General features: G+C 41.7%; 2 protein-coding genes across 5 annotated transcripts in view; one reads left to right on the top strand and one right to left on the bottom strand.

Annotated features, from left to right (window-relative positions):
* The window catches only part of hspa12b (heat shock protein 12B), a 26,231-nt gene continuing 3,177 nt past the window's right edge, over nucleotides 1-23,054 (bottom strand). The window contains exons 2-18 of one of the 2 annotated variants that reach the window (XM_063900439.1): nucleotides 17,993-18,392; nucleotides 16,138-16,185; nucleotides 14,474-14,598; nucleotides 12,753-12,946; nucleotides 11,452-11,515; nucleotides 10,979-11,061; nucleotides 10,083-10,207; nucleotides 9,809-9,995; nucleotides 9,453-9,557; nucleotides 9,175-9,291; nucleotides 7,427-7,604; nucleotides 4,676-4,762; nucleotides 3,211-3,315; nucleotides 2,394-2,652; nucleotides 2,194-2,297; nucleotides 1,363-1,553; nucleotides 1-1,294 (exon numbers count right to left, since the gene is read on the bottom strand). In XM_063900439.1, the coding sequence (XP_063756509.1) occupies nucleotides 821-1,294; nucleotides 1,363-1,553; nucleotides 2,194-2,297; nucleotides 2,394-2,652; nucleotides 3,211-3,315; nucleotides 4,676-4,762; nucleotides 7,427-7,604; nucleotides 9,175-9,291; nucleotides 9,453-9,557; nucleotides 9,809-9,995; nucleotides 10,083-10,207; nucleotides 10,979-11,061; nucleotides 11,452-11,497 (2,061 nt within the window). In that variant the 5' untranslated portion in view covers nucleotides 11,498-11,515; nucleotides 12,753-12,946; nucleotides 14,474-14,598; nucleotides 16,138-16,185; nucleotides 17,993-18,392 and the 3' untranslated portion in view covers nucleotides 1-820. Of the gene's footprint in view, nucleotides 1,295-1,362; nucleotides 1,554-2,193; nucleotides 2,298-2,393; nucleotides 2,653-3,210; nucleotides 3,316-4,675; nucleotides 4,763-7,426; nucleotides 7,605-9,174; nucleotides 9,292-9,452; nucleotides 9,558-9,808; nucleotides 9,996-10,082; nucleotides 10,208-10,978; nucleotides 11,062-11,451; nucleotides 11,516-12,752; nucleotides 12,947-14,473; nucleotides 14,599-15,735; nucleotides 16,101-16,137; nucleotides 16,186-17,992; nucleotides 18,393-23,054 lie in introns of those variants that run through there. The other variant, XM_063900440.1, reaches the window with a different exon arrangement.
* Nucleotides 18,087-23,054, top strand: part of paip2b (poly(A) binding protein interacting protein 2B) — a 10,152-nt gene continuing 5,184 nt past the window's right edge. Inside the window, exon 1 of one of the 3 annotated variants that reach the window (XM_063900447.1) lies at nucleotides 18,087-18,345. Coding sequence is in view for 1 of the 3 variants with exons in the window: in XM_063900446.1 (XP_063756516.1) it covers nucleotides 20,811-20,817 (7 nt within the window). In the remaining 2 variants the exon portion in view is untranslated. Of the gene's footprint in view, nucleotides 18,346-20,634; nucleotides 20,818-21,236; nucleotides 21,259-23,054 lie in introns of those variants that run through there. The other 2 variants (XM_063900446.1, XM_063900448.1) reach the window with 2 other exon arrangements.

The following is a 23,054-nucleotide window of genomic DNA, read 5'->3' on the forward strand; positions in this document are numbered from 1 at the left end:
TGTGGTTTGTAGTCTTTTACTTGCATGCATAACAGTACAGTTTATTACACAGAACATTAAGACACATTTAATGTGACCCAGCATGATCAAGGCTTAAGCCCCTTAAGGAGCTGACTCGTATTTAAAGACAAGTTTACTCAAGACATGTTTCTGTGTCCTGTCCTAGTGAAAGATGTCCAACACTAAACATTACACCTGAATGGTGATGTAAGGTCTGAGTAACTTGCACATCTTGCAATAATGCCACAGTCCTTCCTTGTAAGGGTCGTTAAGTGCGGCTTCCCAGATGATTTTAAGCCTGTAGTTCAGTCTTCCACCACTAGGTGGACCACAGTCGCATCAGGAACAAAGCGGCAGTCCAGGTAGTTGTAGTCAATGGCTCGTATATGGACGGAAAAGTATGAATGAGGTATCATCGGGCCCCTTTGACATCCCTGTGTGATTCATTATGAGGGAAAAGGGAAGAATGTTCATACAAAATGTAATGTGAGTAAGTCTCACTCTAGGTAGCATAATACGGACAGGTTGAATTATTAGAAGGCATCTGTTCATTGGAGAAGGGATGTGTCCTCCACTAGCTTAAATAAGGGTGCTACCCTAAAGTTCAGGAGATGCTTACTCGTTTTAAAAGAAGGCTAAGTTTGAATAAATGTTTATCTTCTACTCTGAGTAAATGTAAAGCATAAATGTCTGAATTTCAGGATGTGAATGCATAGTCCAAATAGAAAACAATGTCTCCCACTCCCAAAGTACCGCTTAATATTCTACAATTATCCTCCCAAGAATGAGTTTTTTCCTGTTCTCCTCTTCGTGCTCCTCCTCAATTAGACAGGAAGTCTATGGAAGCCCGGACGGAGCGGTTAGACATGACATCAACTGCTGTGACTTTGATCTCTGTGTCTCCGAACTGCATGGTGGCTCTGATCTCTCTCCTCTCCGGTCCTCCTCCTCCGGCTCCTCCCACTGCTCCCGGTAGGGGAAGCGGCTCTGGTAGGTCTAGAGTTATCGTCCCGCACTTCCTGACCCCTGGGTCGGAGATGTAGGTGACCTCCTCTGTGGGGCTGCAGTAGATGTTGATGATGATCTTCCGCTGCCCCAGGCGAGCCGGCGTGTAGCTGCGCCTCACCACCTCGCCCAGAGCCACCGATTGGTCCACGCAGACGAAGCGGTCGAGGATGTCTGTGCACCACTCGCGGCCGTCCTTGATGAGGAGTTTGTCACGAGGGTGGCGTCCCTCCACGAAGCGGTTCAAGACGCCAACGCCGTAGATCAGGGGGCATCGACGCACTCTGACCTGCAGGACGGATTCTGTTAGAAACCGTCAAAGATCTCCATCACTTACACTTGCTCCTGATTACTCACCACGGTGGGATCCAGCCCGAAGAGCACGGCGCCTTTCAGTATGGTCAGCCCAACGTCATGGGGGATGATGATGCGACACTTCCGCCCAACTGCTCTCTGGACTGCCTTCTGCAGCATGGGCGACTCGGCAAATCCACCGACCAGAAAGAGGAAACGCACGCCTTGCAACTCCGGCTTTGCCATCAGCGCCTCTATCAGGGGAGGGAAATGGAAAAACAGCCTTTAAAATGATATATTAGCTGCTTTGGATGTCACAAATTGTCCAATGTTGTTTTCCATTCAGATTTATTTTGATTAAAAAAATCACATATTTTTGCTCTCATTTGCTTTTCAACCATTTTCACAACTTCATGCTCATGTTGATAGGCAGTTCCCAGATCTGGTGCAGGACTCTGGTTCAGATGGAAGTCAGAATGGGTTGTATTATTGTTCTAACAATTTGACACATCCATAATACTCTTATGTTGATCCAACAAAAGCCAGCGGAGCTAAATGCTTTGTACCACTGGAATGCGGCTGATTAAAAACAGACACTCTGTTTTTCTGCTATAATTCTGAATAAACAAGGCTGAAAAACAAACAATGAGGTCATTAGCAACTAGAATAAGGATACAAAGAGAGCCATTGTGCCTGTAGTCTTCTCTGAGCTGTTGAAATGTGGTCTATTTTCCTTTTTGTAATGCTGCACAGTTTAGATTGGCGCTGCCCTGAATTAGCTCACTTAGTGGACAGTTTTGGCAGCTCATCCTGTAAAGTCGAAGGTTTGGGCTAGTAAAAACAAGGTTTCTGTAAGTGAAATCTGCTCTGCTCGTGTCTCTGTGTGCTTCTCACCGATGTGTTTGACTATATTGCCGATGGTGGGCTGAAAGAGCTCGTTCATGGCTTCCTGTGTGAGCCGCAGCATCCCCTGGGACGACCACTTCACGATGTTCATACTGACACACACAGAGGAGAGAGCCTTTAATGTCACACATAAATCAATCCATTGTTCAATCAAACACACACACCCCCGTCTCCACGTCCCCACTCACTTGCTCCTCCTCAGGGCAGCCTCCACACTCTGCCCCCTGTGTCTCTTGTAGAAGTCGATGAAAGAGAAAGGCAGGGAGATGTTGAGGGCGTTGGCTCTGCCCGGCGCCGCTGTGCGTTTCCTCGCCTCAAACGCGATGGTGAGGTCCACCCAGGCTGCCGGGCGCTTGGACTTGAAGCTCTGGATGAAGTCCTCTCCGAAGATCTGGCACAGCATGGCTTCGAAGGCCAGGTCGACTCCGACGGCACCGTGTGGACCTCCTGGAAGAAAATGGCAGCTTTCAAGACTCAAAGGTTCAGAACATGATGAGGATACTCCTAAAAGCAGATAGAGACTTTATTTAATTTTAAAGTTAACCAAGGATCGCATTATTTTTTCTTCATTTATTTATCTATTTATTTTATTGGATTTATTTATGTTTTTTGCTGATGCCAGTATTTCACTGTTCTACCTGGAACTAATTTGAATTACATAAAATAAATAGCTATAGTGTAGTTACGGCAATTCAAATCTTAGGTCCCAGGCTCCTTCAACAATGCAACATCAATACACAAGACATAAAACAATAAAAAGTGGCGCCAAAATAACCAGAATAAAAATGAAATAGTTGTTGCAAGTAACCAATGTGCAATCGACTGCAGGAGAAGTAAACTACATACAGTACATGTAGACAAAAGATTAGTTAAAAACAGAATGTCAAATTAAATAGAGTACAGCGGAATAAAACACTGCTTTTTGTAATACATAAATAAATAGGTGATATGCAAACAGATGGATGGTGGAGATTATGCGTGTGTTTTAGCAGCTTGTGAAAGTACCTGAAGCCTTGTAGAGCTCTTTGAGTGTTCCCTGCGGCTGCTCGATCTGATGCACCGTCAGGTCCACGGTTCCTCCTCCACAGTCTGCAACGATATACCTGTCCCCTGCACAAAGAGAGCACACACACCATTAAGACCTGCCGTGTCCTGGAAGGCACTTTAAATAAACTCATTTTTGATACATTTTCAGGGCAAGTGAAAATTCTACTCCATAATTTGTTGGAGGAAACAGTGGATGATAGTGTCTTCTTTTTTTGTGGAATGTCTTAATGTGTGTGTGTGTGTGTGTGTGTGTGTGTTCCCCTGAAACTCTTCAACCAGCAGACTCTCAAACATAAACACTCTCCAGGCTGTGATTGCTGCCCTCTGCTAATGTGTGTTTACAATCCGTTCAGCGATAAGAGCTGCTTTCGACTTAGTTACCCTGAGTTTAGATGAACACGTCCTAGGCACAAATGAGTGAGGGAGAAAAAGAAAAAAGTGCGAGCTACACAAAAATAAAAATGGAGAGACGAATGAGAGAAGAAAATGTGAAAGGTGAATAAAACTGGCGTTCTACTCCTTTGGTTTATTTACAGTGCAGATTCAGAGTCCCATGGGCTGGGTCCTTCCTGTGGGTGTGTGTGTGGGATTTGGTGCGTGTGTGTGTGGACAGGAAAGGGAACAGAAAGGGTCAGCAGGGGCGCGTGGCTCCTCAGATTGTTGTCATGGCTCACCAGAGAGAAAAGAGAGTGTAAAACTGGAGAACTAAATTTACTGTTCCTGGAGGATTGATCGTCTCAGGCATTACCGGACACTGGAATTACATGTTGGGGCTTTTGCGTGGAAGTCATGAACTTAAGTACCATTTTGAGGTGCTTGACCTGAGTATTTTTATTTTCCTGCTACTTTATAATTCAACTCCATTACATTTCAGAGGGACGTTGCCCTTTTACTGCACTACATTAACCTGACAGCTTAAGTTACTTTATAAAACAATGTTACAATTTTAATTTCTTTAATCAACTCCTTATAGTACTGTTTTTGGACTTTTTGTAACGTTCGGATCTGGTTACTTTTAAATACTTACACATGTTTACCAAAGAACATTTAAAATGCAGATAAATATGTCCTGTTGTGTTTGCTAGTTTTGGGGGACAGACCTCTTGATCCTCGGCCCCTCCTATATTTCAATTGTGTTCTTGTAATGTTACAACTTTAAAATGGTAATTAATTGAATTAAGAACAGAGTAAATGCAGAGTCAGATGACTATAAGCAGGAAGGAAAGGTAACAAAGTGACTAAGTAGGTGGGTCTGCTGCTGTTGGGGTTAAAAGTCAAAATCATCAATATCTCCAACATGTGGGGTCTGTCTGTCTGTCTGTCTGTCTGTCTGTCTGTCTGTCTGTCTGTCTGTCTGTCTGTCTGTCTGTCTGTCTGTCTGTCTGTCTGTCTGTCTGACTCACTCATTCACTCACTCACTCACCGGTCTGCAGCTCAGACCACAACTCTCCGGTTCCACTCTCCACCAGGAAGGTCCTGCTGTGTCTGGATCGCCTCAGCTGCTCCCTCGCTGCAACAAACATAAAACATACTTCAGTGTTTTATTTGGATCGGATGCTGCACATGCTCTCGTGTGGAATGATTTAGGCCAGCACATCAGCTCACATTGTTTTCAGATTCAGCAGGCAGCTGTTTTCAGCAAAAAGGTTTTGAAACCCCCTCTATGCTGTGCAGTTCTTCAGGGGCATAGCAAGGATTTCTGGGTCCCACAGGCAAGAAAATGAGTTCCCCCTAAAACAATGCTCTGGGCTCTTCTTTTCTAAATAAACAATTCAACATGATTTTTATGGACTTGATTCTGCTGTGGGCCTCAAGAATCATTACCACATTTCACCATATTGTGGGCATCCAAACAGTCATTCTATATAAGCAAACTAAGCTAGTGTTTATTGCCAAAACACAAGCTATAACCTAATGAGGATGAATGCTTTTAATCTATACAACATACACACATTTCACAACCCATGAGGTCATGACATTTACCACAAATCTTTCACACTAAGAGGGACAAGAAAAACATACCAAAACCAGAGTCATAATGTTTTTGAATGATGTTGAAAAGGCTCTCACATTTCAGATTTCTCCCCTCTCTCGACATGCTAACCACCTGACTGGCAGGTTATGAGTATGGATGGAGGCCAAGGAAAACACAGAAGCACAGCTGACAGAGATACAAAACACCTGACAGCCTTTGACAGAGCAGATACACTTAATGGGCCTCCAGACAAGCAAGAGAACCCATAAAATAACACACAGAATGGATTTAAAATGAGCAAGGGAGGATGTTGTAAGGAAAGGTACTTTTTTTGTCTTTTGTAATGCCACTTCGGCAGGGTTGTGGTGAAGCTGATGTAAACGTGTGTGTTGTTAAAGGTTTGTTTGACAGTCTGGAGTGAAGTGTTTGTATAATTGAGGTAAAAGTGGTTTTTACTAGGGTTCCCTCAAACCCCATGTTTCTTCACACCACGATCAAGAGAAAGGTTTCCGAAGAAAGACAGAACCAAAGAATGAAAATACAAAAGAAAGAACAACGATTAAAGATAAACATACTTCCTTGAAAGCAAATACAGTTGTTTCAAGGCTCTGGATGTACGGGGTAATGTATGTGTGTGTATCTGTGTGTGTTCCTTTGTATGGGGTGATGAATGTAATCCAAGTCTGGAAACCATTTACATGAAAAAGCAAAAAAGAAAATGTACGTGCTTGCGTGCATGTGTGTGTGTGTGTGTGAGTGTGTGTGTGTGTGTGTGTGTGTGTGTGTGTGTGCGTGCATGCGTGCGCGTGTGTGCGCGTCCGTGTGTGTGTCTGTGTGTGTGCATGTGTGAGGTAATGACTCCCCTGTGTTATCTTTGGAGATGAAATGAGGTGGAATAAAAGCTAAAGATAGTTAAAAAACCACAAACCTGATGCCAAGTGTGTGTGTTTGTGTGTGTGTGTGTGTTGTGTTCTGTTTCCGCAGAGTCCTTGCAAAGTGTAGGTCCTGGTGAAAGGAAAAGTTGGAGGGGAGGAAATGTTCGCAAGACAGAAGGAAAAGAAAGAAAAGAAAAATGAATGCAGGGAAGGAGAGGGAGAATGACAGGCCGGTAGGGGGTGAGATCATGGTCTCACTGCACCTTTTTCCAATTACAATATCCTGTGTGTGTGTGTGTGTGTGTGTGTGTGTGTGTGTGTGTGTGTGTGTGTGTGTGTGTGTGTGTGTGTGTGTGACGGCATGTTGGTGTGCTGAATAATGCATCAGTCTCCTTTTTCTCAGCGTGAAATCGCTCTTTGTTTCTTGACTGCAAATTGGCAGCATTTTCGGGAAATTTGAAGAGTTCCATACCCTTTCAAACCCTATAGAGTTTACAAGGTGAAAAGAATTTCTGGTTCTGGAAATTGTTTTTTCCCGAAGCTGCAGAGAAAAATCACCAAATTCCCCTCAGCTGTAAGGAGTGTCTTTCAGCTATTGGTTTTTACTTTTCTGCCCGCAGCTTTACTGGTTTGGTTCCCACTTGCCACTTAAATCTGCACCAAAATGTGGTCTTAATGTGGACCTTATTTTGTTTAAACAAAAACCTCTGATAACCCCATTCTAAGCAACCTGCCTGAAGGAAAGGTAGCAAAGAAGGAGCCATTAGCATCTAATGAGCCATGTGTTTCCCTCGAGAGCAGCGAATGAGAAAGAACTAAAAAGTGGATGAATCTTGGACTTACGTGTGTGTGTATTGTGTTGCCTACATGTTCACAAAAGCAACTTTATAACATGATAATATGTCAATTTTGCTTTAAATAAAAAAGAGACCTTTAGCAAATACAAAATGCATTACTTTATGCTCTCATGAACATAACTCTGTGCCATAGCTATCGACTCAGAACTACATCCACAACTGCAGAGTCATCTCAGGAAAAACCACAAGTAGTATCTAAGGTCCAATCTCTTTCTTTTACACACACACACAACACACACACACACACACACACACACACACACACACACACACACACACACACACACACACACAAACACACATACCACAGTTCATCCTTTGCATGAAACCACATCTCATCAAGTGAAATCCAACATCAACATTTCCAGTAACATGCTGTGGTTTCATGCTTATGGTAATGACCAAGTCCACAAGAACACAGACACACACTCACTCACTCACTCACTCACTCACTCACACTTCCCTACCTTGTCTGAAGCTGGAGTCGAAGGGCCGGGAGCCTTCCAGGTCGAAGCCGTTTGTGATTGGCTGCAAGCTCAGGTCGAGCACCTGGTGGAGGCGGAGCTTGCGGCAGTAAATGGACGCAGCCTCGGGCTCCAGAGCGATGAGGAGCTGCTCCGGACAATCAGGAGACACAAGACCAGCCTGAAAGAGAGGGAGAGAAACATTACAGGCAGAGTTTTATTACCCTGAGTGATTTTATTAAGGTACTGAGGACATATTGGTATTGGAAACATATGTGTACTGGAAAGAGAAGTTCTCAAACACCCTCATATAATGGTTTGTAGGATATGTTACAAAAGTTATTGTATTATTTTTCTTTTACTTTTGATTGTGTTCCCGCACAAGATTATGGTTGAGAAAACTGGAACAATATTTGAAAACATCCCTGGGGGAAATTGGTTAAATATATATAAATGACTTATTTAGGTTAAAGAAAGATCATAGTTCTGGTTTGATAAATATGTTAGAATTACTCTGTGAAATTTAGAACAAAAGGACTAGTCAATCTCACAATTTTGTTGCAATATCAACACTTCATTTGTTTTTGTTTTTCTACATAACCTGGCCCCATTACTTGGTCAGGTTGAGGGAAATATTGTAGTTCAGGTTAAAATAACTACGGAAGTGGCGTTGCTTGAGTACGGAAGATACATAATAAATGAGTCAATGTTGACTTTTGTTTTCACTCTGTACACAAACAGCGGTGTCCTGTGTGAAAGTGTTTGTTTGACTCCCCCATGCACCCTGACCTCTTCCCTATACAGACTTTTGCACAATAATAGTGCATTACTTTTGGATGATATAGCAGTGAATGAGAACAGCTGGTGCTTCTAGGCGTGCACGTAGACACTGCTTTGATGTGTGTATACAGGCTGAGTGCCATTAGGAGATGAGAGGAGAGGTTGGAATATAATCACTAGTCTTGATGTATTGGGTGTAAAGTTGAGTGGCTCGAATTATGTATATGTGTGTGTGTGTGTGTGTGTGTGTGTGTGTGTGTGTGTGTGTGTGTGTGTGTGTGTGTGTGTGTGTGTGTGTGTGTGTGTGTGTGTGTGAGCTGGGCGGGGGTCTGGACACCTCTTCCTGTGTTTGTACGCCGGTCTCCCTCATTGTTCGCTTGTGATGACATCACCGCCAGCAGGAAGCACACACACCCCGACGGCCAAGAGCCGGGAGCCAGCACAGGGTGTGTATATGTCAGTGTATATGTCAGCGGGTATTTGAAAGTGTGTGTGCATTATACTATTTCTGTATGTACCCCGGTGAAAGAGGGGCAAAGGGGAGATAAAGGTGAACAAACGTGTTTGCGTAAAAATGTCAAATTGAACAGAGACAGAATGAGAATAAGGAAATGATGTCATTAAAAATAAAAGTTGTACATTTCTTAATAATAAACACACCTACACACATGGATCAGTCCTTTCTCATTGATGTGTATTATGATAGGACCCCCTGCATTCCTGTCCATGTACGCACACTTCCTACAAGTCATTGTGACAAATACAGTGCACTGAAGGAGGAGTGTGTGTTAGTGGGAAGCTATGCAGGGAGGATAAAGGAAAGTGCAGAGTGTGTGTGCATAGCAGGGGATCTACCATGGGAACATTCATTACACAGCCTTTATATATTTGTATATACACTACAATATTTCTATTTGAATGGATGGATCGCGAGACATATTGGATGTAGAAACCCTCCTATAGGTTCCTACCAGGTATGCAGCCTCTCTCATGAACTGTTTGGCAGGCTGTCTCCACACAGCGGGGACGGTGATCACCCATCGGATCTCCTCTCCCTCCAGCACTGATGACGACTGCTCCTTCACCTCCTAAAACCAATCAATGAACCACTGTGGTAAAACACTCAAAAAATTGAATTCAAGTTATGAGCTTCTGTAAAGGAAAGGAAAATAACACGTAAAAAACACATTTAAATAAATCTATAAATATGAGGTAACATACTGCAATCGCATTGGGTTTTATAATGCACCTTTAAAGCATGTTCCCTGAAGAAGTGCAGGGCATGAGCAAACACCTCGATGGCCCTGACCCTCCGCCCGTTGACTGCCTCCAGCTCTGTCTCCATGGTGAGGTCCTGCAGCAAACACAACCCCAACTGTTGAAAAACTGCTGCACGAACAAGTCATCTTTCTGATTCAAAAAACAAAGTTTCAAGAGAAAGTAAAAAAAGAATCTGTCAAATTTGAAGCTAAGATCTTACACTTCCCACAATGCATCTCAGTCTAGATGTATAAAATGAAAGCTTTTGTTCTGGATAGTTGATGAAAACAGTTTTTCTGTCATGGCCACCCACATATTCCACCTATCCTCTCTGATCTCACTCACACTTGTGCTGTGGATCTTCATCTTGAACTTATCAAAGTAGAGCCAGTGCCGGGCCTCCTCCGGGTCCAGGTCATGATAAAAGTCCCGGGCCGCAAACCCAAAACTGTGGAACTTCAATTCAGGGGTGAGAAGCAGACATGTCGGGCTCTTCTGATTGGCCACCCCGGGGTCGCCGCCCTCCCAGCGCCTGCAGGGATTGGAGGAAAAATAATGTCAAGGGTAAAAAAAGAATAAAACTGAATAAGTTCAAGAAGGGGGAAAAAATCATTCTCACTTCATCATGTGTATGGCTTCCGAGTCCTGCGTGAAGCTGAACGCGTAGCCACTGGAGGTCGTCCCAAAATCTATCGCCACGACAACTGAGAAAGGACAGGACATCCGGGGTCTGACCTCCACCCGCTAAGAGAAGGACAAGGACATTTGTGTTGCTATTAAAATCGGACCTTCATGTCTACTTCGGGAGAAATTGGTAAAAACTAATATGATCCAATCTTGCAAATGAAAGCAAATTGGTTCCTTGAAGAAAAAGGACTTTTCTCAGAAATGTTTGTCTTCATAATCTACAGAAGTATTCATGTTGTAAGAAGGTGAAACATATTATAGTCTTCCCGCTAAACATTAGCATGTTAGCATGGCTGTAGGCTCTTTTTTAAGGTTCAACACTTTAAGGAAATCCTCATAGTCTGCTACAAATATCACAGTCTATGATCTAATGCAAGCTATAATTTCTGTCTGGGGAGGAAGCACGGGTGGAATTTAAAACACATGCTTCTCACATTTCAGAGATAAATGGTTTTTGAGAGTGGAAATGTGCAGGTTGGCTTAGAACTCAGCTGTTTTCCAAGGACTTCCCTTCATTCCTTTCCTGTCCTCCTTCAGTGGAGATATTTTGTTTTTATTGGGTACTTGCTTTAAGTCACCTCACTTCAAACTCGGAGTGAAAGTGTTATTATAAACCACTAACAACAGTGAGAAGTGGATGTGGGTTTACAGGCCATGTTTAAAAGCTCTATATAAACAATATAAGGGAATGGGTGTGTAGTAGTGTCAGTGGATATGTGTGTGTGTGTGTGTGTGTGTGTGTGTGTGTGTGTGTGTGTGTGTGTGTGTGTGTGTGTGTGTGTGTGTGTGTGTGTGTGTGTGTGTGTGTGTGTGTTTGAGCAGAGTTACCGGTGAGGGAGAGGGTGTGAGGGGTGTGATGCTGCAGTCATTTCGAGCTGTGGCTGGCGATGAAGGGGTTGATGAATTATCACCTGTGAATAAGGGGATTAAGAGAATTATAAACACATTAAAGCATTGGAATAGTGCCACACGTACTGAACACATTAACCAAGAACATGCAGCTTCTTATCATCAGGAAAGAATGATTATTAGACTAATATACATGCACATATGCAGGAAACACCTTATTTTTTACACACTTGACCTGCTCTCTATATTGAATATTTGTAATGAACCAGAATTACTGGAATGTCAATGGAATCTGATGAGAGCAATGTTTCCAAGTGGGAGAAGGACACGGAAAGGTCAGCGTGTTCGCACTCCAGAAAGATAAAGGGAGGTGAAGTGAGTCATTTTGACCAGGTTGCCATAGTATTGAAGCATGTGTATGAACTGTAGAGGAGAGTGTTTGTGTTTCGCACCGGGTATCTGCAGGCTGCCGGGGTCAGGCTGCACCTCGTCAGCCATCTTTACAGGAGCCAGGGTCTGCGGAGAAACACACCAACAAGACGCACAGATTCTGTTTAGAAAAGAAAAGAAATAGTGTGCAATAGAAAGTAAACAGGGAGACATGTTGGAGACACGTACTCTTCAGATACTCCCTAACCATGTTTCACAGCAGCTGTCAGCGCACTTAAGCTGCCAGCTCAGTGCTATATGAGTGATGTCAGCCAACTTATTGGCAGAGCTAAACAAACAAAACCTGAACAAATGATTAAAAGGTAACTTGAGGAATGTTGTGCACTTATTTAAAGCCGTTTTACATTTCTAACTGACACATTTTATGGACTTGAGCGCAGTGTGATAGAAAAAGGTGTGTAAAAGCATTAGTATAAATTAACTAATTCACAATGTGTGTGTGTGTGTACATTTTATTTTTCGTAAAATCCTATTTATTGAGCCGACTTTGTGCATATGTGTGTGCTGTTTTATATTGTGTGTGTGTGTGTGTAATGCAGCACTGGACATCATTGAATCAGCCTGAGATCTGAGCCAAATGCAAACTAAACAGACGAGAGCAATGAAACAAAGCTGTGTTTGCTTAAATTTATTTCTGTGTGTGCTTTAGAAAGTAAGAGCGAGGAAGAGACCCTAAGTTAGTTTGATATCTTTTTCTTTGCGTACAATGCATGCAACATCTGTGTGCATTTATTCATGCCTGACCCTAAAACATTCGAAAGTGTTCCTGAGCATGATTGGCTTTCTTCCCCATGCCTGTCCTTGCTATTTGATGATAAAACCAGAGAGACTTGAACCTCACATCTATTCCCGGCTTCATGTCTCCTGCACATACGTTTTTCTTTCCTTCTTTTCTCTTTCAAACACGTCATCTCTTTATCAGATCAATGCACAGCGAAGGATTTAAAGCCCCTCTTGCCTCTCATGTATTTCCTCCTCACTCTGTTTCCCAGACGCACGATCTAGCAGGGGATCAGTAGAACAAGCAACTCTGACTCCCTGGAGAGGTTGCATTAAGCACGGATTGTGCAACACACTCCACTTTTAAGCACCATTAACAATAGTCCTCTTTCACTTTGAAGTATATGGTAGATACTCTGGCAAGGCAGCCTTTATAAGTGCAGCTTTGTCTCCAGACAGTTAAGAAAATAAAGGACAGCACGTAAGTCGGCAGGCAAACCAGCTTTCGTCCAAAAAAGGCTGATCAAAAGTGCACTAAACCTCCTGGAGCTAACTTTTCCTTTTCCTTTCAATGTTAACTCACCTCTTTCTATGCTGTTGCAACCCTCTATCCTTTGTTGCCTCTCCAAAAAATCCGCCGTACAAAGTTTGGAGACCGTTTCCAGCCAGGGAGATGGGGAGGAACAGGAGGAAACTGGGACTGGATACAAGAGGATGCTTCTCCCAAAATCCCTAAGACTTTCCCACATGCAAGCAGATTTCCCAAAATTCAAATCCCTAAAAGATCACAAAGAGATGGATGGAGAAATAAGTCTCAGTCTAGAGTATTTTCTTCTCTTTTACTTCTTTTTATGAGGAAAGAGTTGGATTTAAAGTTCTGTCCTTCTGCAGCCGAGCTCTCCGCCTCTCTGCTCTGTGTAGGAATGTCAGACAAAAGTGGTGACACACACACACACACACACGTTGCAGGAGTGGGAGGGCGGTGACAGCACATATGGGGGGAATGCTGGGGGATCTACCTCACTGAGATACTGTGTTGGAGGCTGAGGGTGGAGTATTCCAGAGCAGGCGGTGTAACGTAAGTTATCTTGCCCTCTCCCTTTGCCTGCCACTCCTCCACAACTCTCCTTCCTCCCTTTAATTATGGCTTCCTGTCTTCCTCATTGCTTCTCTTTTCATCTTTTGATTCCCCCCCACATGCTGTTGCTTTGTTTCAATTATCTTTCCTTCTTCTTATTTGTCTTTACCCTCCTTCTAGGCGCTGCTCCCATAACCTTTTCATGACCTTTATGCACAACTTTCTGTCTTTGCTGACAAAAGCAGGAAGCAGCCAGGTCTTTATTCAATATAAAAACAGCGATAACCTTTACTCCAAATTAAATGTTAATGTTTCAGTCTAGTTTAAAGGAACAGTTGCATTTTTTGCCAAAAAAACATATTCATTTTTCTTGCCCGAATTTGAGAAGATGACTATAGAAAGTATTACTATTCTACCCCCCAGCATCTTTGCTGCACTCGTACCCAAAACGTGTAAGGGTTTTGGAATGCTGTGTGTGTGTGTGTGTGTGTGTGTAGGGGGGTTAATGTATGCTTTCAATCACAGCTCTAGTGGGTAGAAATCAGACCCCTGCAGGATCAATGTGGACCTCAAAAGACACACACACAAGCTGGCCCCCCTCCCAATGGGCAGAGGAAGTCGGACCTCTTGAGTATTTGAAAGAAAAGGCCTCTGGTATATACACACATACACTCAGTCTCCTTGTCCTGTCAGATTTCCAAATCAAATTAGGTTGTGTGTGGTTGTGTATATGTGTGTGTGTGTGTGTGTGTGTGTGTGTATGTGTGTGTGTGTGTGTGTCTGGAAGCCATTACCTGGCAAGTCTCCCTTTGCTGCCCAAAAACCAAGAGGCCCCATATGGATCCTGCCATCGCCTCTCTTTCTCCTTCTCGCTTTATTGCCTCTTTTATTGTTCTACATCTGTCCCTTCTCTGTTTCATGGGCCATTATTCAGTCTTGTCTTTTACATCCTTCTTTGTTGAATCAATCTCGTTTGATCCTACGCCCACATTCGTTTGCTCCAATTCATTTTATAATGACTACAATTAGCAATTGGTTGGCAGCACTTCAGTGGCTTTTTTCTCAAATGGTAGTTTTACAAAATTGGGGAGTTTGCATGACACTCTTATTTTAATCAGCATTAGACCTGCGTGAAGCCACCAGGTGGGATGCAGTCAAGCTTCTCCATCACTCCAGTGACTCTAAATCATGAAACAGGTCCTTTGTCGTGGTCTATGCAGCCTCACCCTTCTCCTTGGAGGTCCAGACGCAGGAAACCCAACGCAGGAAGTAATGGAGTCAGCTGACAGGAAGGAACCCCTGCCGGCATTCCTCTCATGAATTCCATATTATCTCTGGGACCCTGGAAGTCCTAGAGTGACGGAAACACACCCATAACACACACGCACGCACGCACGCACACACACACACACACACACACACACACACACACACACACACACACACACACACACACACACACACACACACACACACACACACACACACACACACACACACACACACACACACACACACACACACACACACACACACACACACACACACACACACACACACACACACACACACACACACACACACGCGCAAGAGGGCATTCAAACACACACACAAAGACACTGTTCTTCCTCCAGCTGCTCTAAATAGAGCCCAAACTCCAGCGCTGCACCAAGGAGAACCTGTTACTTCCCCTCCAGATAGCATACATGGAAGTCACATGATCTAAAGGCAGTTTAGCTTTTTATATCATGGTGACAGCATACATTTATGCAACTGCATGTATTAGCTTGAAATACATTTTTCCTGTAGGCTTGCTTAGAGGGATAGATAATAATATTGGTACCACAAGCTAAAGGCCACAGCTGCCAGCTTATTAGGCTCATAGGGTGGAAATATGGGGAAACAACTAGACTGGCTTTGTTACAATGTTTTCTTTAACTTACCAGCACCAAAAACACATTAGGACTTTTGAGCGGCGCTAACGTGCTGCTTGTGCTAGCCTCATATTTAGCCTTTGTGAGATTTGGAGTGATTACAATCATCTTTAAATCGTCTTTCTACGGTAATGCACAGTTTTCAAAGCAAACACAAGGGGTCTGTCCAGTGAAGAACACACAGGGGGACTCATTAGAGGGAGAGATGAAATATCTGCATGAGACTTGTTGTTTTCCTAAAGGTTTCTGGAACAAATGCGTAGCAGGAATATATATTTCCATGTTCACCAAAGCCTTGCTAAAATGGAACATACTGTAGGCCTGTTGCTTATTGGACCCCCTCAGCGCTGACTGTTAACAGGTCCTCGAACTGTAAGCACATGTACGTGCAAGAAAAAATAAGTTTTTGCAGAAATAATAACGCTATATTGTACCCAAGTGTGCTTGCTAACGGTATACTTCCTACTCGTGTTCAAGCATGTGGGTGTGTCACATGTTTCAGCGAGTGTATGCGTGCATTTGTCCATGTATTGGCATCGGACAAACCCACTTACCACCGGTGAAGTCTGGGGTGTGGACCCAGGGCCACAGGAAAGGCTAGGGTAGAACATACACACACATATTCAACATGAATGACCTCTGACATCAAGTCTAGGCTATTGTGTAATAAAAAGAGAGGCTGCGCAAAGCGGAGAGAGAGACACAGGGAGGGAATGTATGATTTAGGATTCAATAGCAAATACAGAGGGTTAAAACTATAGCACAGAAAAGAGGAAGGGCACATCATGTTACAGCAGAGTGGACAAGGAAAGAAGAGGGAGAGACCAATAGTGTGAGAACAGTTGGTACGTGTAAATGCATTATACTGCTGAATTCTCCTGTGACAGTGTGTAGGTCTAGGAAGTGTATTAAAAGAATAATTCCCCCCCGAAGTTATCATACGTATATTAGCTTACCTTGTGTAACCTTTAATTCTTGCACACATCTTGTTCTCCCTCCAACACCTTAAAAAGAAGTGGTAAAATAAGTAAGTAAACAGTAGTCACTTGTTTTTCAATGAGTATTCAGCACTTAACTCTCGAGCTGTGACATTTACCTGCCTTCTCATTAAAATACAAAACAATGTGCATAAAAATAGACCTGAATTTGGTGAGCTGTCCTGAAGCGGTTTCAAAAAAGGTACTTTAAGTCCCTAAATGTCGCATAACAGAGTCCCTCATTTTAGATTTAATGGAGCGCTTTATTTAGCACTAATTTCAGCAATTGTGAGTGGTTATGGGCGTGCAGTATTTCTCTTCCAGCTACACATATGTGATCCACATTGACAACAGTGGTTCTGCCCAAACACAGCATATTGTCCAACTGCCACACTGTGGGTTACAGTCGCCCTCCACTGTGATTTCAAGGTAATGCACCCTCCTATTTAATGCTAACATCTCCTCTCCTTTAGCTTTCAAGAGAACAGCTTCTCCCGGTGACAGTCAGGTGTTGTTTATTTCACCTCACTTGGTATTAATGACGGAGGCTGAATGAGGATTTCGAAAACAATAGCGCAAATGTGACATGGACTATTGAAATACATGATGCTGTTCAGGTTGAGAAAAGGAGTGTTAAAGTGCCAGAACCTGAGACTTAATGAGCAATTTAATACTATTTTCACTAAACCACAGCTTTCAGCATTGGCTGTTAAAATCCACTGTTCCACTAAGGTTATGCCGAACACAGAGTGAGGAAGACACACCACTGTCGTCCTGTTATTTATGCCAAACAGTGTTTCTGATGAATAGCTGTCGATGCTTAACACATTGTCAGATCTCTCATCCTGCATGATGGAAAAAGAGGCTGTAAAAGGCTCTGATGGATACAAGGTGTCAGCTTGTGACCTTTTTGTAAGATAAGGTCACTAGTAGACACGTTTACTGTCAGAACACATAGAAACATGTCTCTGTTGCTGTAGCTAATAGGAGGGCACTTAAATGTTTTGTAATGAGTTCATCTAAACCCTCCGGGGCAACAACATTCTACACTGAATCACTGGTTTATCGCTTCTTTGTATGGAAGTCTCAGATGAAAAAACATATTTCAAGAATCCATCAAGACTGTAAAACCTAGCGATGGAAATTATGCCAGTATTAGGACTTTCAAAGCCATTCAAAAAGATGGCTTGAGGTTCTTTTGAGAGGTTAAGGGTTACTAAGTTTATCTTTAATAAATAATAAATATTCACTATATGATAAGGTAACATTTTGAAAAGAAGTATTAAAAGTGTTTGTATAAAGTTGCCTTGCCTTGAATGCAATGTTTCCATTAAATATAAGAAACCATCATAATATCACAATATTAAAACAACTATCTTATAATGAACTTTGTGCAAAACAGATTTAAGAATAAATAGTAACAACCTAACTTACCAAGAACTACCAGATTTCCACAGTTCATACTAAAGAGCTGTTGAGAAATACATTGAAATACAAAATTATGAAAGGCTTACTAAATATGTGTATTTCTTAGAGAACATATGAGACTCAATGTGACCTTAACGGATCATGTGACAACAATTGTGGATTTCCTCGCTTGCTGAAAAGCATGTGCACGCCTCTGCTCACCCTCACACGTTACATTCTTTATCTTCTGTAGACTACTTTTCGCTTTTTCATCTTCAACAGCTTTAAAACATATTAAAACTACAGTGTCGTATTTTAAAGAAAGATTAGACCTAGTTGATACAGCCATGTTGTCAAATATGAACGCGGTATATTGATTTCAAAAAAAGAGGCAGCGAGGCAAATGGGTTATATTTTGTTTACTTACGTGAAATGTGGTGGACGGGGCGTGTGGTCGTCTGGACGAATAGCATCACTAGGAAGCGTTGACTGACGTAGATTTCAGCCAATGTCCGAGCTATACAGCTGGACAAACGCCGACCCACGACACAACGTTTTTCCCCCTCGACGTTTCGGCAGAGAAACCGTGGATCTCTCTTTTTTTTTTTAAGACAAAACCGCAAACAAACTGTAAAAGGAGACACGTGTTTATTTAGCAAATTGGAGATTAATAGAATAATTGGTTTACTGTGTGGTTTTCCTGTGACGTCCGGGACCGGAAAAGAGACGTTTTCCCCCGACAGCTGGTTTGCCGATTCCCCCTGTGAGCACTTTAAGTTGGTGAGTCTGTTGTTATTGGTGGAGGGAAGGGGGATGCTAGCTGTTTGCTACCAAAAAGAAAGAGAGCACAGTAACAAAGCAAGAAGAAAGAATTAAGAAACGCTAGCCGTGCTAAGATGTAAAAAAAGAAGCAATTACCGTGTGCAGTTTCCTGCACAAGAGCCTATTTATTAATTGCTTGGTTCAATGTGACTGGTAACATTACTTTTGGGGTTGAACCAACTAAAATATCAGTATGAGAAGAAGAAGAAAAACTTTTAGAGAAACGATCAAAAGATAGCAAGCAAACTTACATTTTTTGATTAAAAAAAAATAATGGTGTTGTAGTACATTATTGCACGAGATCACTGTCAGGTTAATGAATATATGCAGTATTCAAAAGTTGCATTTATAGGCTATACTTACATGAGTAACAGGCTATGATACGCTACTAGACTATGTGCACTGATTCGGAGAACAGTCTTTGCCTTTAAAAGTCTGATTGTATATCATATTTTAAATTGACCTTAAAAAACAAGTTAACTTTGTCCTGATTATTTGTTATTTATCTGCAGAAAAGCTTTTATTTCTGAAGCCACGCAAGCATATGTGTATAAAAAGTGTAGTGGTCGTGTGGCGGAGCCTAAGGGATGTTTGTTCACACGTTGCGTTCAAGGACCCTTTGTGAGCCCCGAGTTTCGCCTCACCATGTAACTGTGACGTGTACTGCTGGAAAGATTACATTTAGTTCTTGGCCATTTAGGCTGCATATGTCTTAAGGTTGCAAACAACTAACCGGAATGGAATGTACCTTGTGGGATGTTGCAACTAAGGATGGATGGATGGATGGTGGCTCCAGTTTTGTTGTATCAAATCGTTTAAATTAAAAGCTATGTTGGTCTGGAAGAAAATAAGTAACTTGGAGATCTTTTAATTTTAGGAAACTTGTGGTGCATTTTCTATTCTATTGGCTGATTCGACTATATGGTCATTGTTTTGCTGATGAAATATATCATTTGTATGGCCTTGTTTATCATATGTAGTCTACCTTCGTTGATATAGACATGGTGGACAAAATATTAGAAACCTATCTCAGTTAATGACTCAACACCACAAGCAAAGTCTCTGAGTTGACCTTAAAATGTAATCTACACATTTCTCTTACAGTCTCATCAAAATCTGGACTGTGACGTATAAGTGTACACCCTGTGCAAAAAGTATAAACAGTCAAAAACATGTGTGATACCTTGGCTATATTTCCTATCAATTTTATTTCATGATGTTTATTTCTAGAGAACAGCCTTTTAGTATTTCCAAATCCTGACTGACACACTGGCTTGCATATGATAAATATCACTTTCCTTATAATGACAATGATAATTGTTGCTTTCAGAATCAAAGGAATCCAATCAGGCCACCACATATTCAGTCACTCAATAAGCTAATGACTAACTTACGTTAATAACCACAAGGACCTGTGACCAGAGAAGAATTATGTGATGTCTATTTCAGGCTGTGACATTCCGTGCTCGATCGTGTTTTTGTTGTTATATTTGTTGCCTGGCAGTTTTTCCGAGGAAATGTGTGATTTACAGTGTTTTTCTGCTCAAAGTGCATCAGAGCTGGATTTTGTTCAATTTTGGATCTATCATCCAATCACGCAGTGTTAGCCTCTGGGGGGAATAGGAAAGGAAAAGCTGTGGTGGAAAACAACCAGATGTTGTGATGGAGCGGCTTGCATATCCGTGACGGGTGTGTTGCTGTGCATCACAGCAAATATTTGAACAAACATCAACTCATTCTGATGGCCGTCTGGTCAGTTTGTTTTTTCATTTGCTCTTTAAACTTATTTTTTAATTGCCATGGAGAGTGTGTAATGCCAAATGTTTGCAATATAACACATACAACAATCAGACTAATTTTCAAGCAAATGACAACACTCTTGATTCTTAGTTGATAAAAGAAAAGCTTCAAAAAGCAATGCATTTATTTTAAATGTTCCTTTATATGTCTCCTAAAAGTACAGGTGGGAGTGTCTTCAATTTGAAACTAAAAACAAACATACACTTTAATATTAACAATACAACCATGTTACATCAAGAAACATACATTAAAAATAATAAAACATGTCTTAAGCACAGATTCCTCTGTCTCTATTTAAAAACGATAATATAGAGCTATTATTTGGAATGATTGTATAGCTTTATTTTTGCTATATACAGTTGGCGAAAATGTTCTTTGGCTTGGTCTCATGTGAAATAGTATTTAAAATTCCCACTTTCTTGAAAGAACAAGAATGCAGCCCCCTACCACGTGACCGCCTCAGCTTTCTAACGCTAGCAAGGTGGCTAACAGGATTTAGCTAAATTGAGCTACGTTGCATCGCAGCACAGAGTAATCCCCACCGGAGGAACGACGAACACGCACTCTTCGCTGTATAGTTGCTATAATAACATTGTGTAACGTCACACTTTGAAAGGAGCACGATGCCAGGTAACTTTGAATTTTAAGAAGCGTGTACGCTTCGTGTTGTGTGTGTTGTAATCCCCGCACGGAGCTTGTTTTGTTGACCTGCTTCAGTGATGCTGCCATGCTGTAGCAGCGTGCTAGCACTTAGCGGAGCTCCCACTTTGTTTGGCCTCAAGCATCCGCTCAGGGACGGAGTTTGACCTCGGTGAATGTGTAGCAATAACGTAACTTAGCTGTATTATTCATTACCTTGTTTGCATTTAAGCTGTTTTCAGGCTGAATCCCGTTACTGTAAACACCCTAACCCGCTTCCCTTTTGTTGTTAGTGGGATAGCTTTCACCTTAGGCCCGTGCATTGACAGCACCGCTATGTGCATCTATCCGCAGCTACCGGGAGCTAGCCACTTAGCATTACCTCGGCTAAAGCGTCCCAGTGAGCGTCCCAGCCATTTCACAACTTTCCAGGTAGGCCCGTACACCTGGTTCAGCCTGCTAGCTGTTAGCATGCTATAAGCTACTACGACACATCCCGTTACACAAGGTGTGCTAACTGTTACATTACATAATCTGTTTTGTCGCGGGTTATTAGGGGATCTTAAAAGCGCTGATTATGAACAGTTGATTTACTTGCATAAACTAGGGTCGAAACGACCAATCGATCAATAGATTAGTCGTGTCAGGTCGACAGTAAAATAATGGGCAACTACTTTGATTGTTGCTTCACTCGGTTTTTAGGGAAAACACAGCGATGAAATACAATTTTTTTCTTCTATCCGTGTGATTTTTCTTTTTAATGTCATTTTAAATACAATATTTGACGGTATTTTGAATAGTTTTGTAACTAGTCCTTACAATTATTTGATCCTCGATTAATTTGCCGAGATTAAAAGTTTGTGTTGAATGCCAACAATTGTTTTCATTTAAAATGATTCTCCTTAGTTATCATGTAGTCTGTACACAAATAACATCATCTTTGTGTAAAAATAACAGTGACCCAGAGAGCAATGTGACATTTAACTGGCTTTTTCTTTGTCTATCGGTCCTAAACCATCAGATCAACACAGTGGTCCAAAGATTGGTTGATCATCAAAAAGTGATATTTTGAATTTCTCTTCTGTTTAAACCAAATTATACCTCCAATTATTTTCACATCGAAATACCAATCGGTTGTATTATAATCTTAACGTCAGTGCATAATTTGTCCTAATGTCATTTAAAAAACAGTAACTACTTACAACAAAATGCACAAGAAACATATTGTTCATCAATTAAGACAAGGCCATTTGTCTCAGAATTTAATCATTTTGCAATTTCTGTTAATATTCAGAATTATTTCTCTTTACCCCCGAGCAACATATTACCTTTCCATTGTTTGTCCTTCACCCTCATCCTAAGTTTGGATCACACTCTGCTCCCAGGCATGGAAGACGCTAGGACCCGCTAACTAAATATTACATGGTGACCGACACATGGTTATGCAACATGAACATGTTGAGTGCTACATGCGGTACATAATGGCACTGTGCTCTGTCTCCACTTTTCCGTGTTCATGCAGTTTCACACACTGTGCAATCATACCTTATGTCCCCTGAGCGGAGCCATGTTTACAGCCATTGTCAGAATTTATTTAATAATGTGAATCTCATGATCATTCTAAACCCTTATACATTTCATACTTTTTGTAGTCTCTATCTAGCTGCACTGCATTTTCTTATTCCTCTTAATAATGATCCTATTTTTAGCAGCTAAAGCCTTTATGGTTTAATCTATTAAATGTCAGAAAATAATTAGAATTGCCAGTTAAAACAGACGCATGGTTCTGATACGAGTGGCTTGTTTTGTTCAAATAGCTGCCTAAAACCCAATGATATTCAATCTAAAATACCCTAAAACAAAAAAAAAGCATCACATTCAAAATGTATTTACTTGATCTGTGTCTTGCAGAATCATGCTACATATATGAAAGTATGCTTAGTTGCATTTTTTTTCATCCTTTTGTTTAACTTTGGCAATTTACATCTTTGTTTTTCCATAACACTTTATAGACTGCTGTAAAAGTGAATTTGAACACACTGGCATTTTGGCACAAACGCAGACTTCAAACACGTCCAACATGCTGGCGCCTTGCTTACCTAGTGCAGAATTAAATTTAGGCCTGTCGTATTATTTTACAAAACGCTCTTTCTTACCCTCTCACTCTCTCCTTGCCTGTCTTATTATTTGCCTTGGTAGCATGTAAATCCATGCACTGCATAATTAGA

The sequence above is a fragment of the Eleginops maclovinus genome, chromosome 14 (genome assembly GCF_036324505.1).
Source record: "Eleginops maclovinus isolate JMC-PN-2008 ecotype Puerto Natales chromosome 14, JC_Emac_rtc_rv5, whole genome shotgun sequence".
Lineage (NCBI taxonomy): Eukaryota > Metazoa > Chordata > Actinopteri > Perciformes > Eleginopidae > Eleginops > Eleginops maclovinus.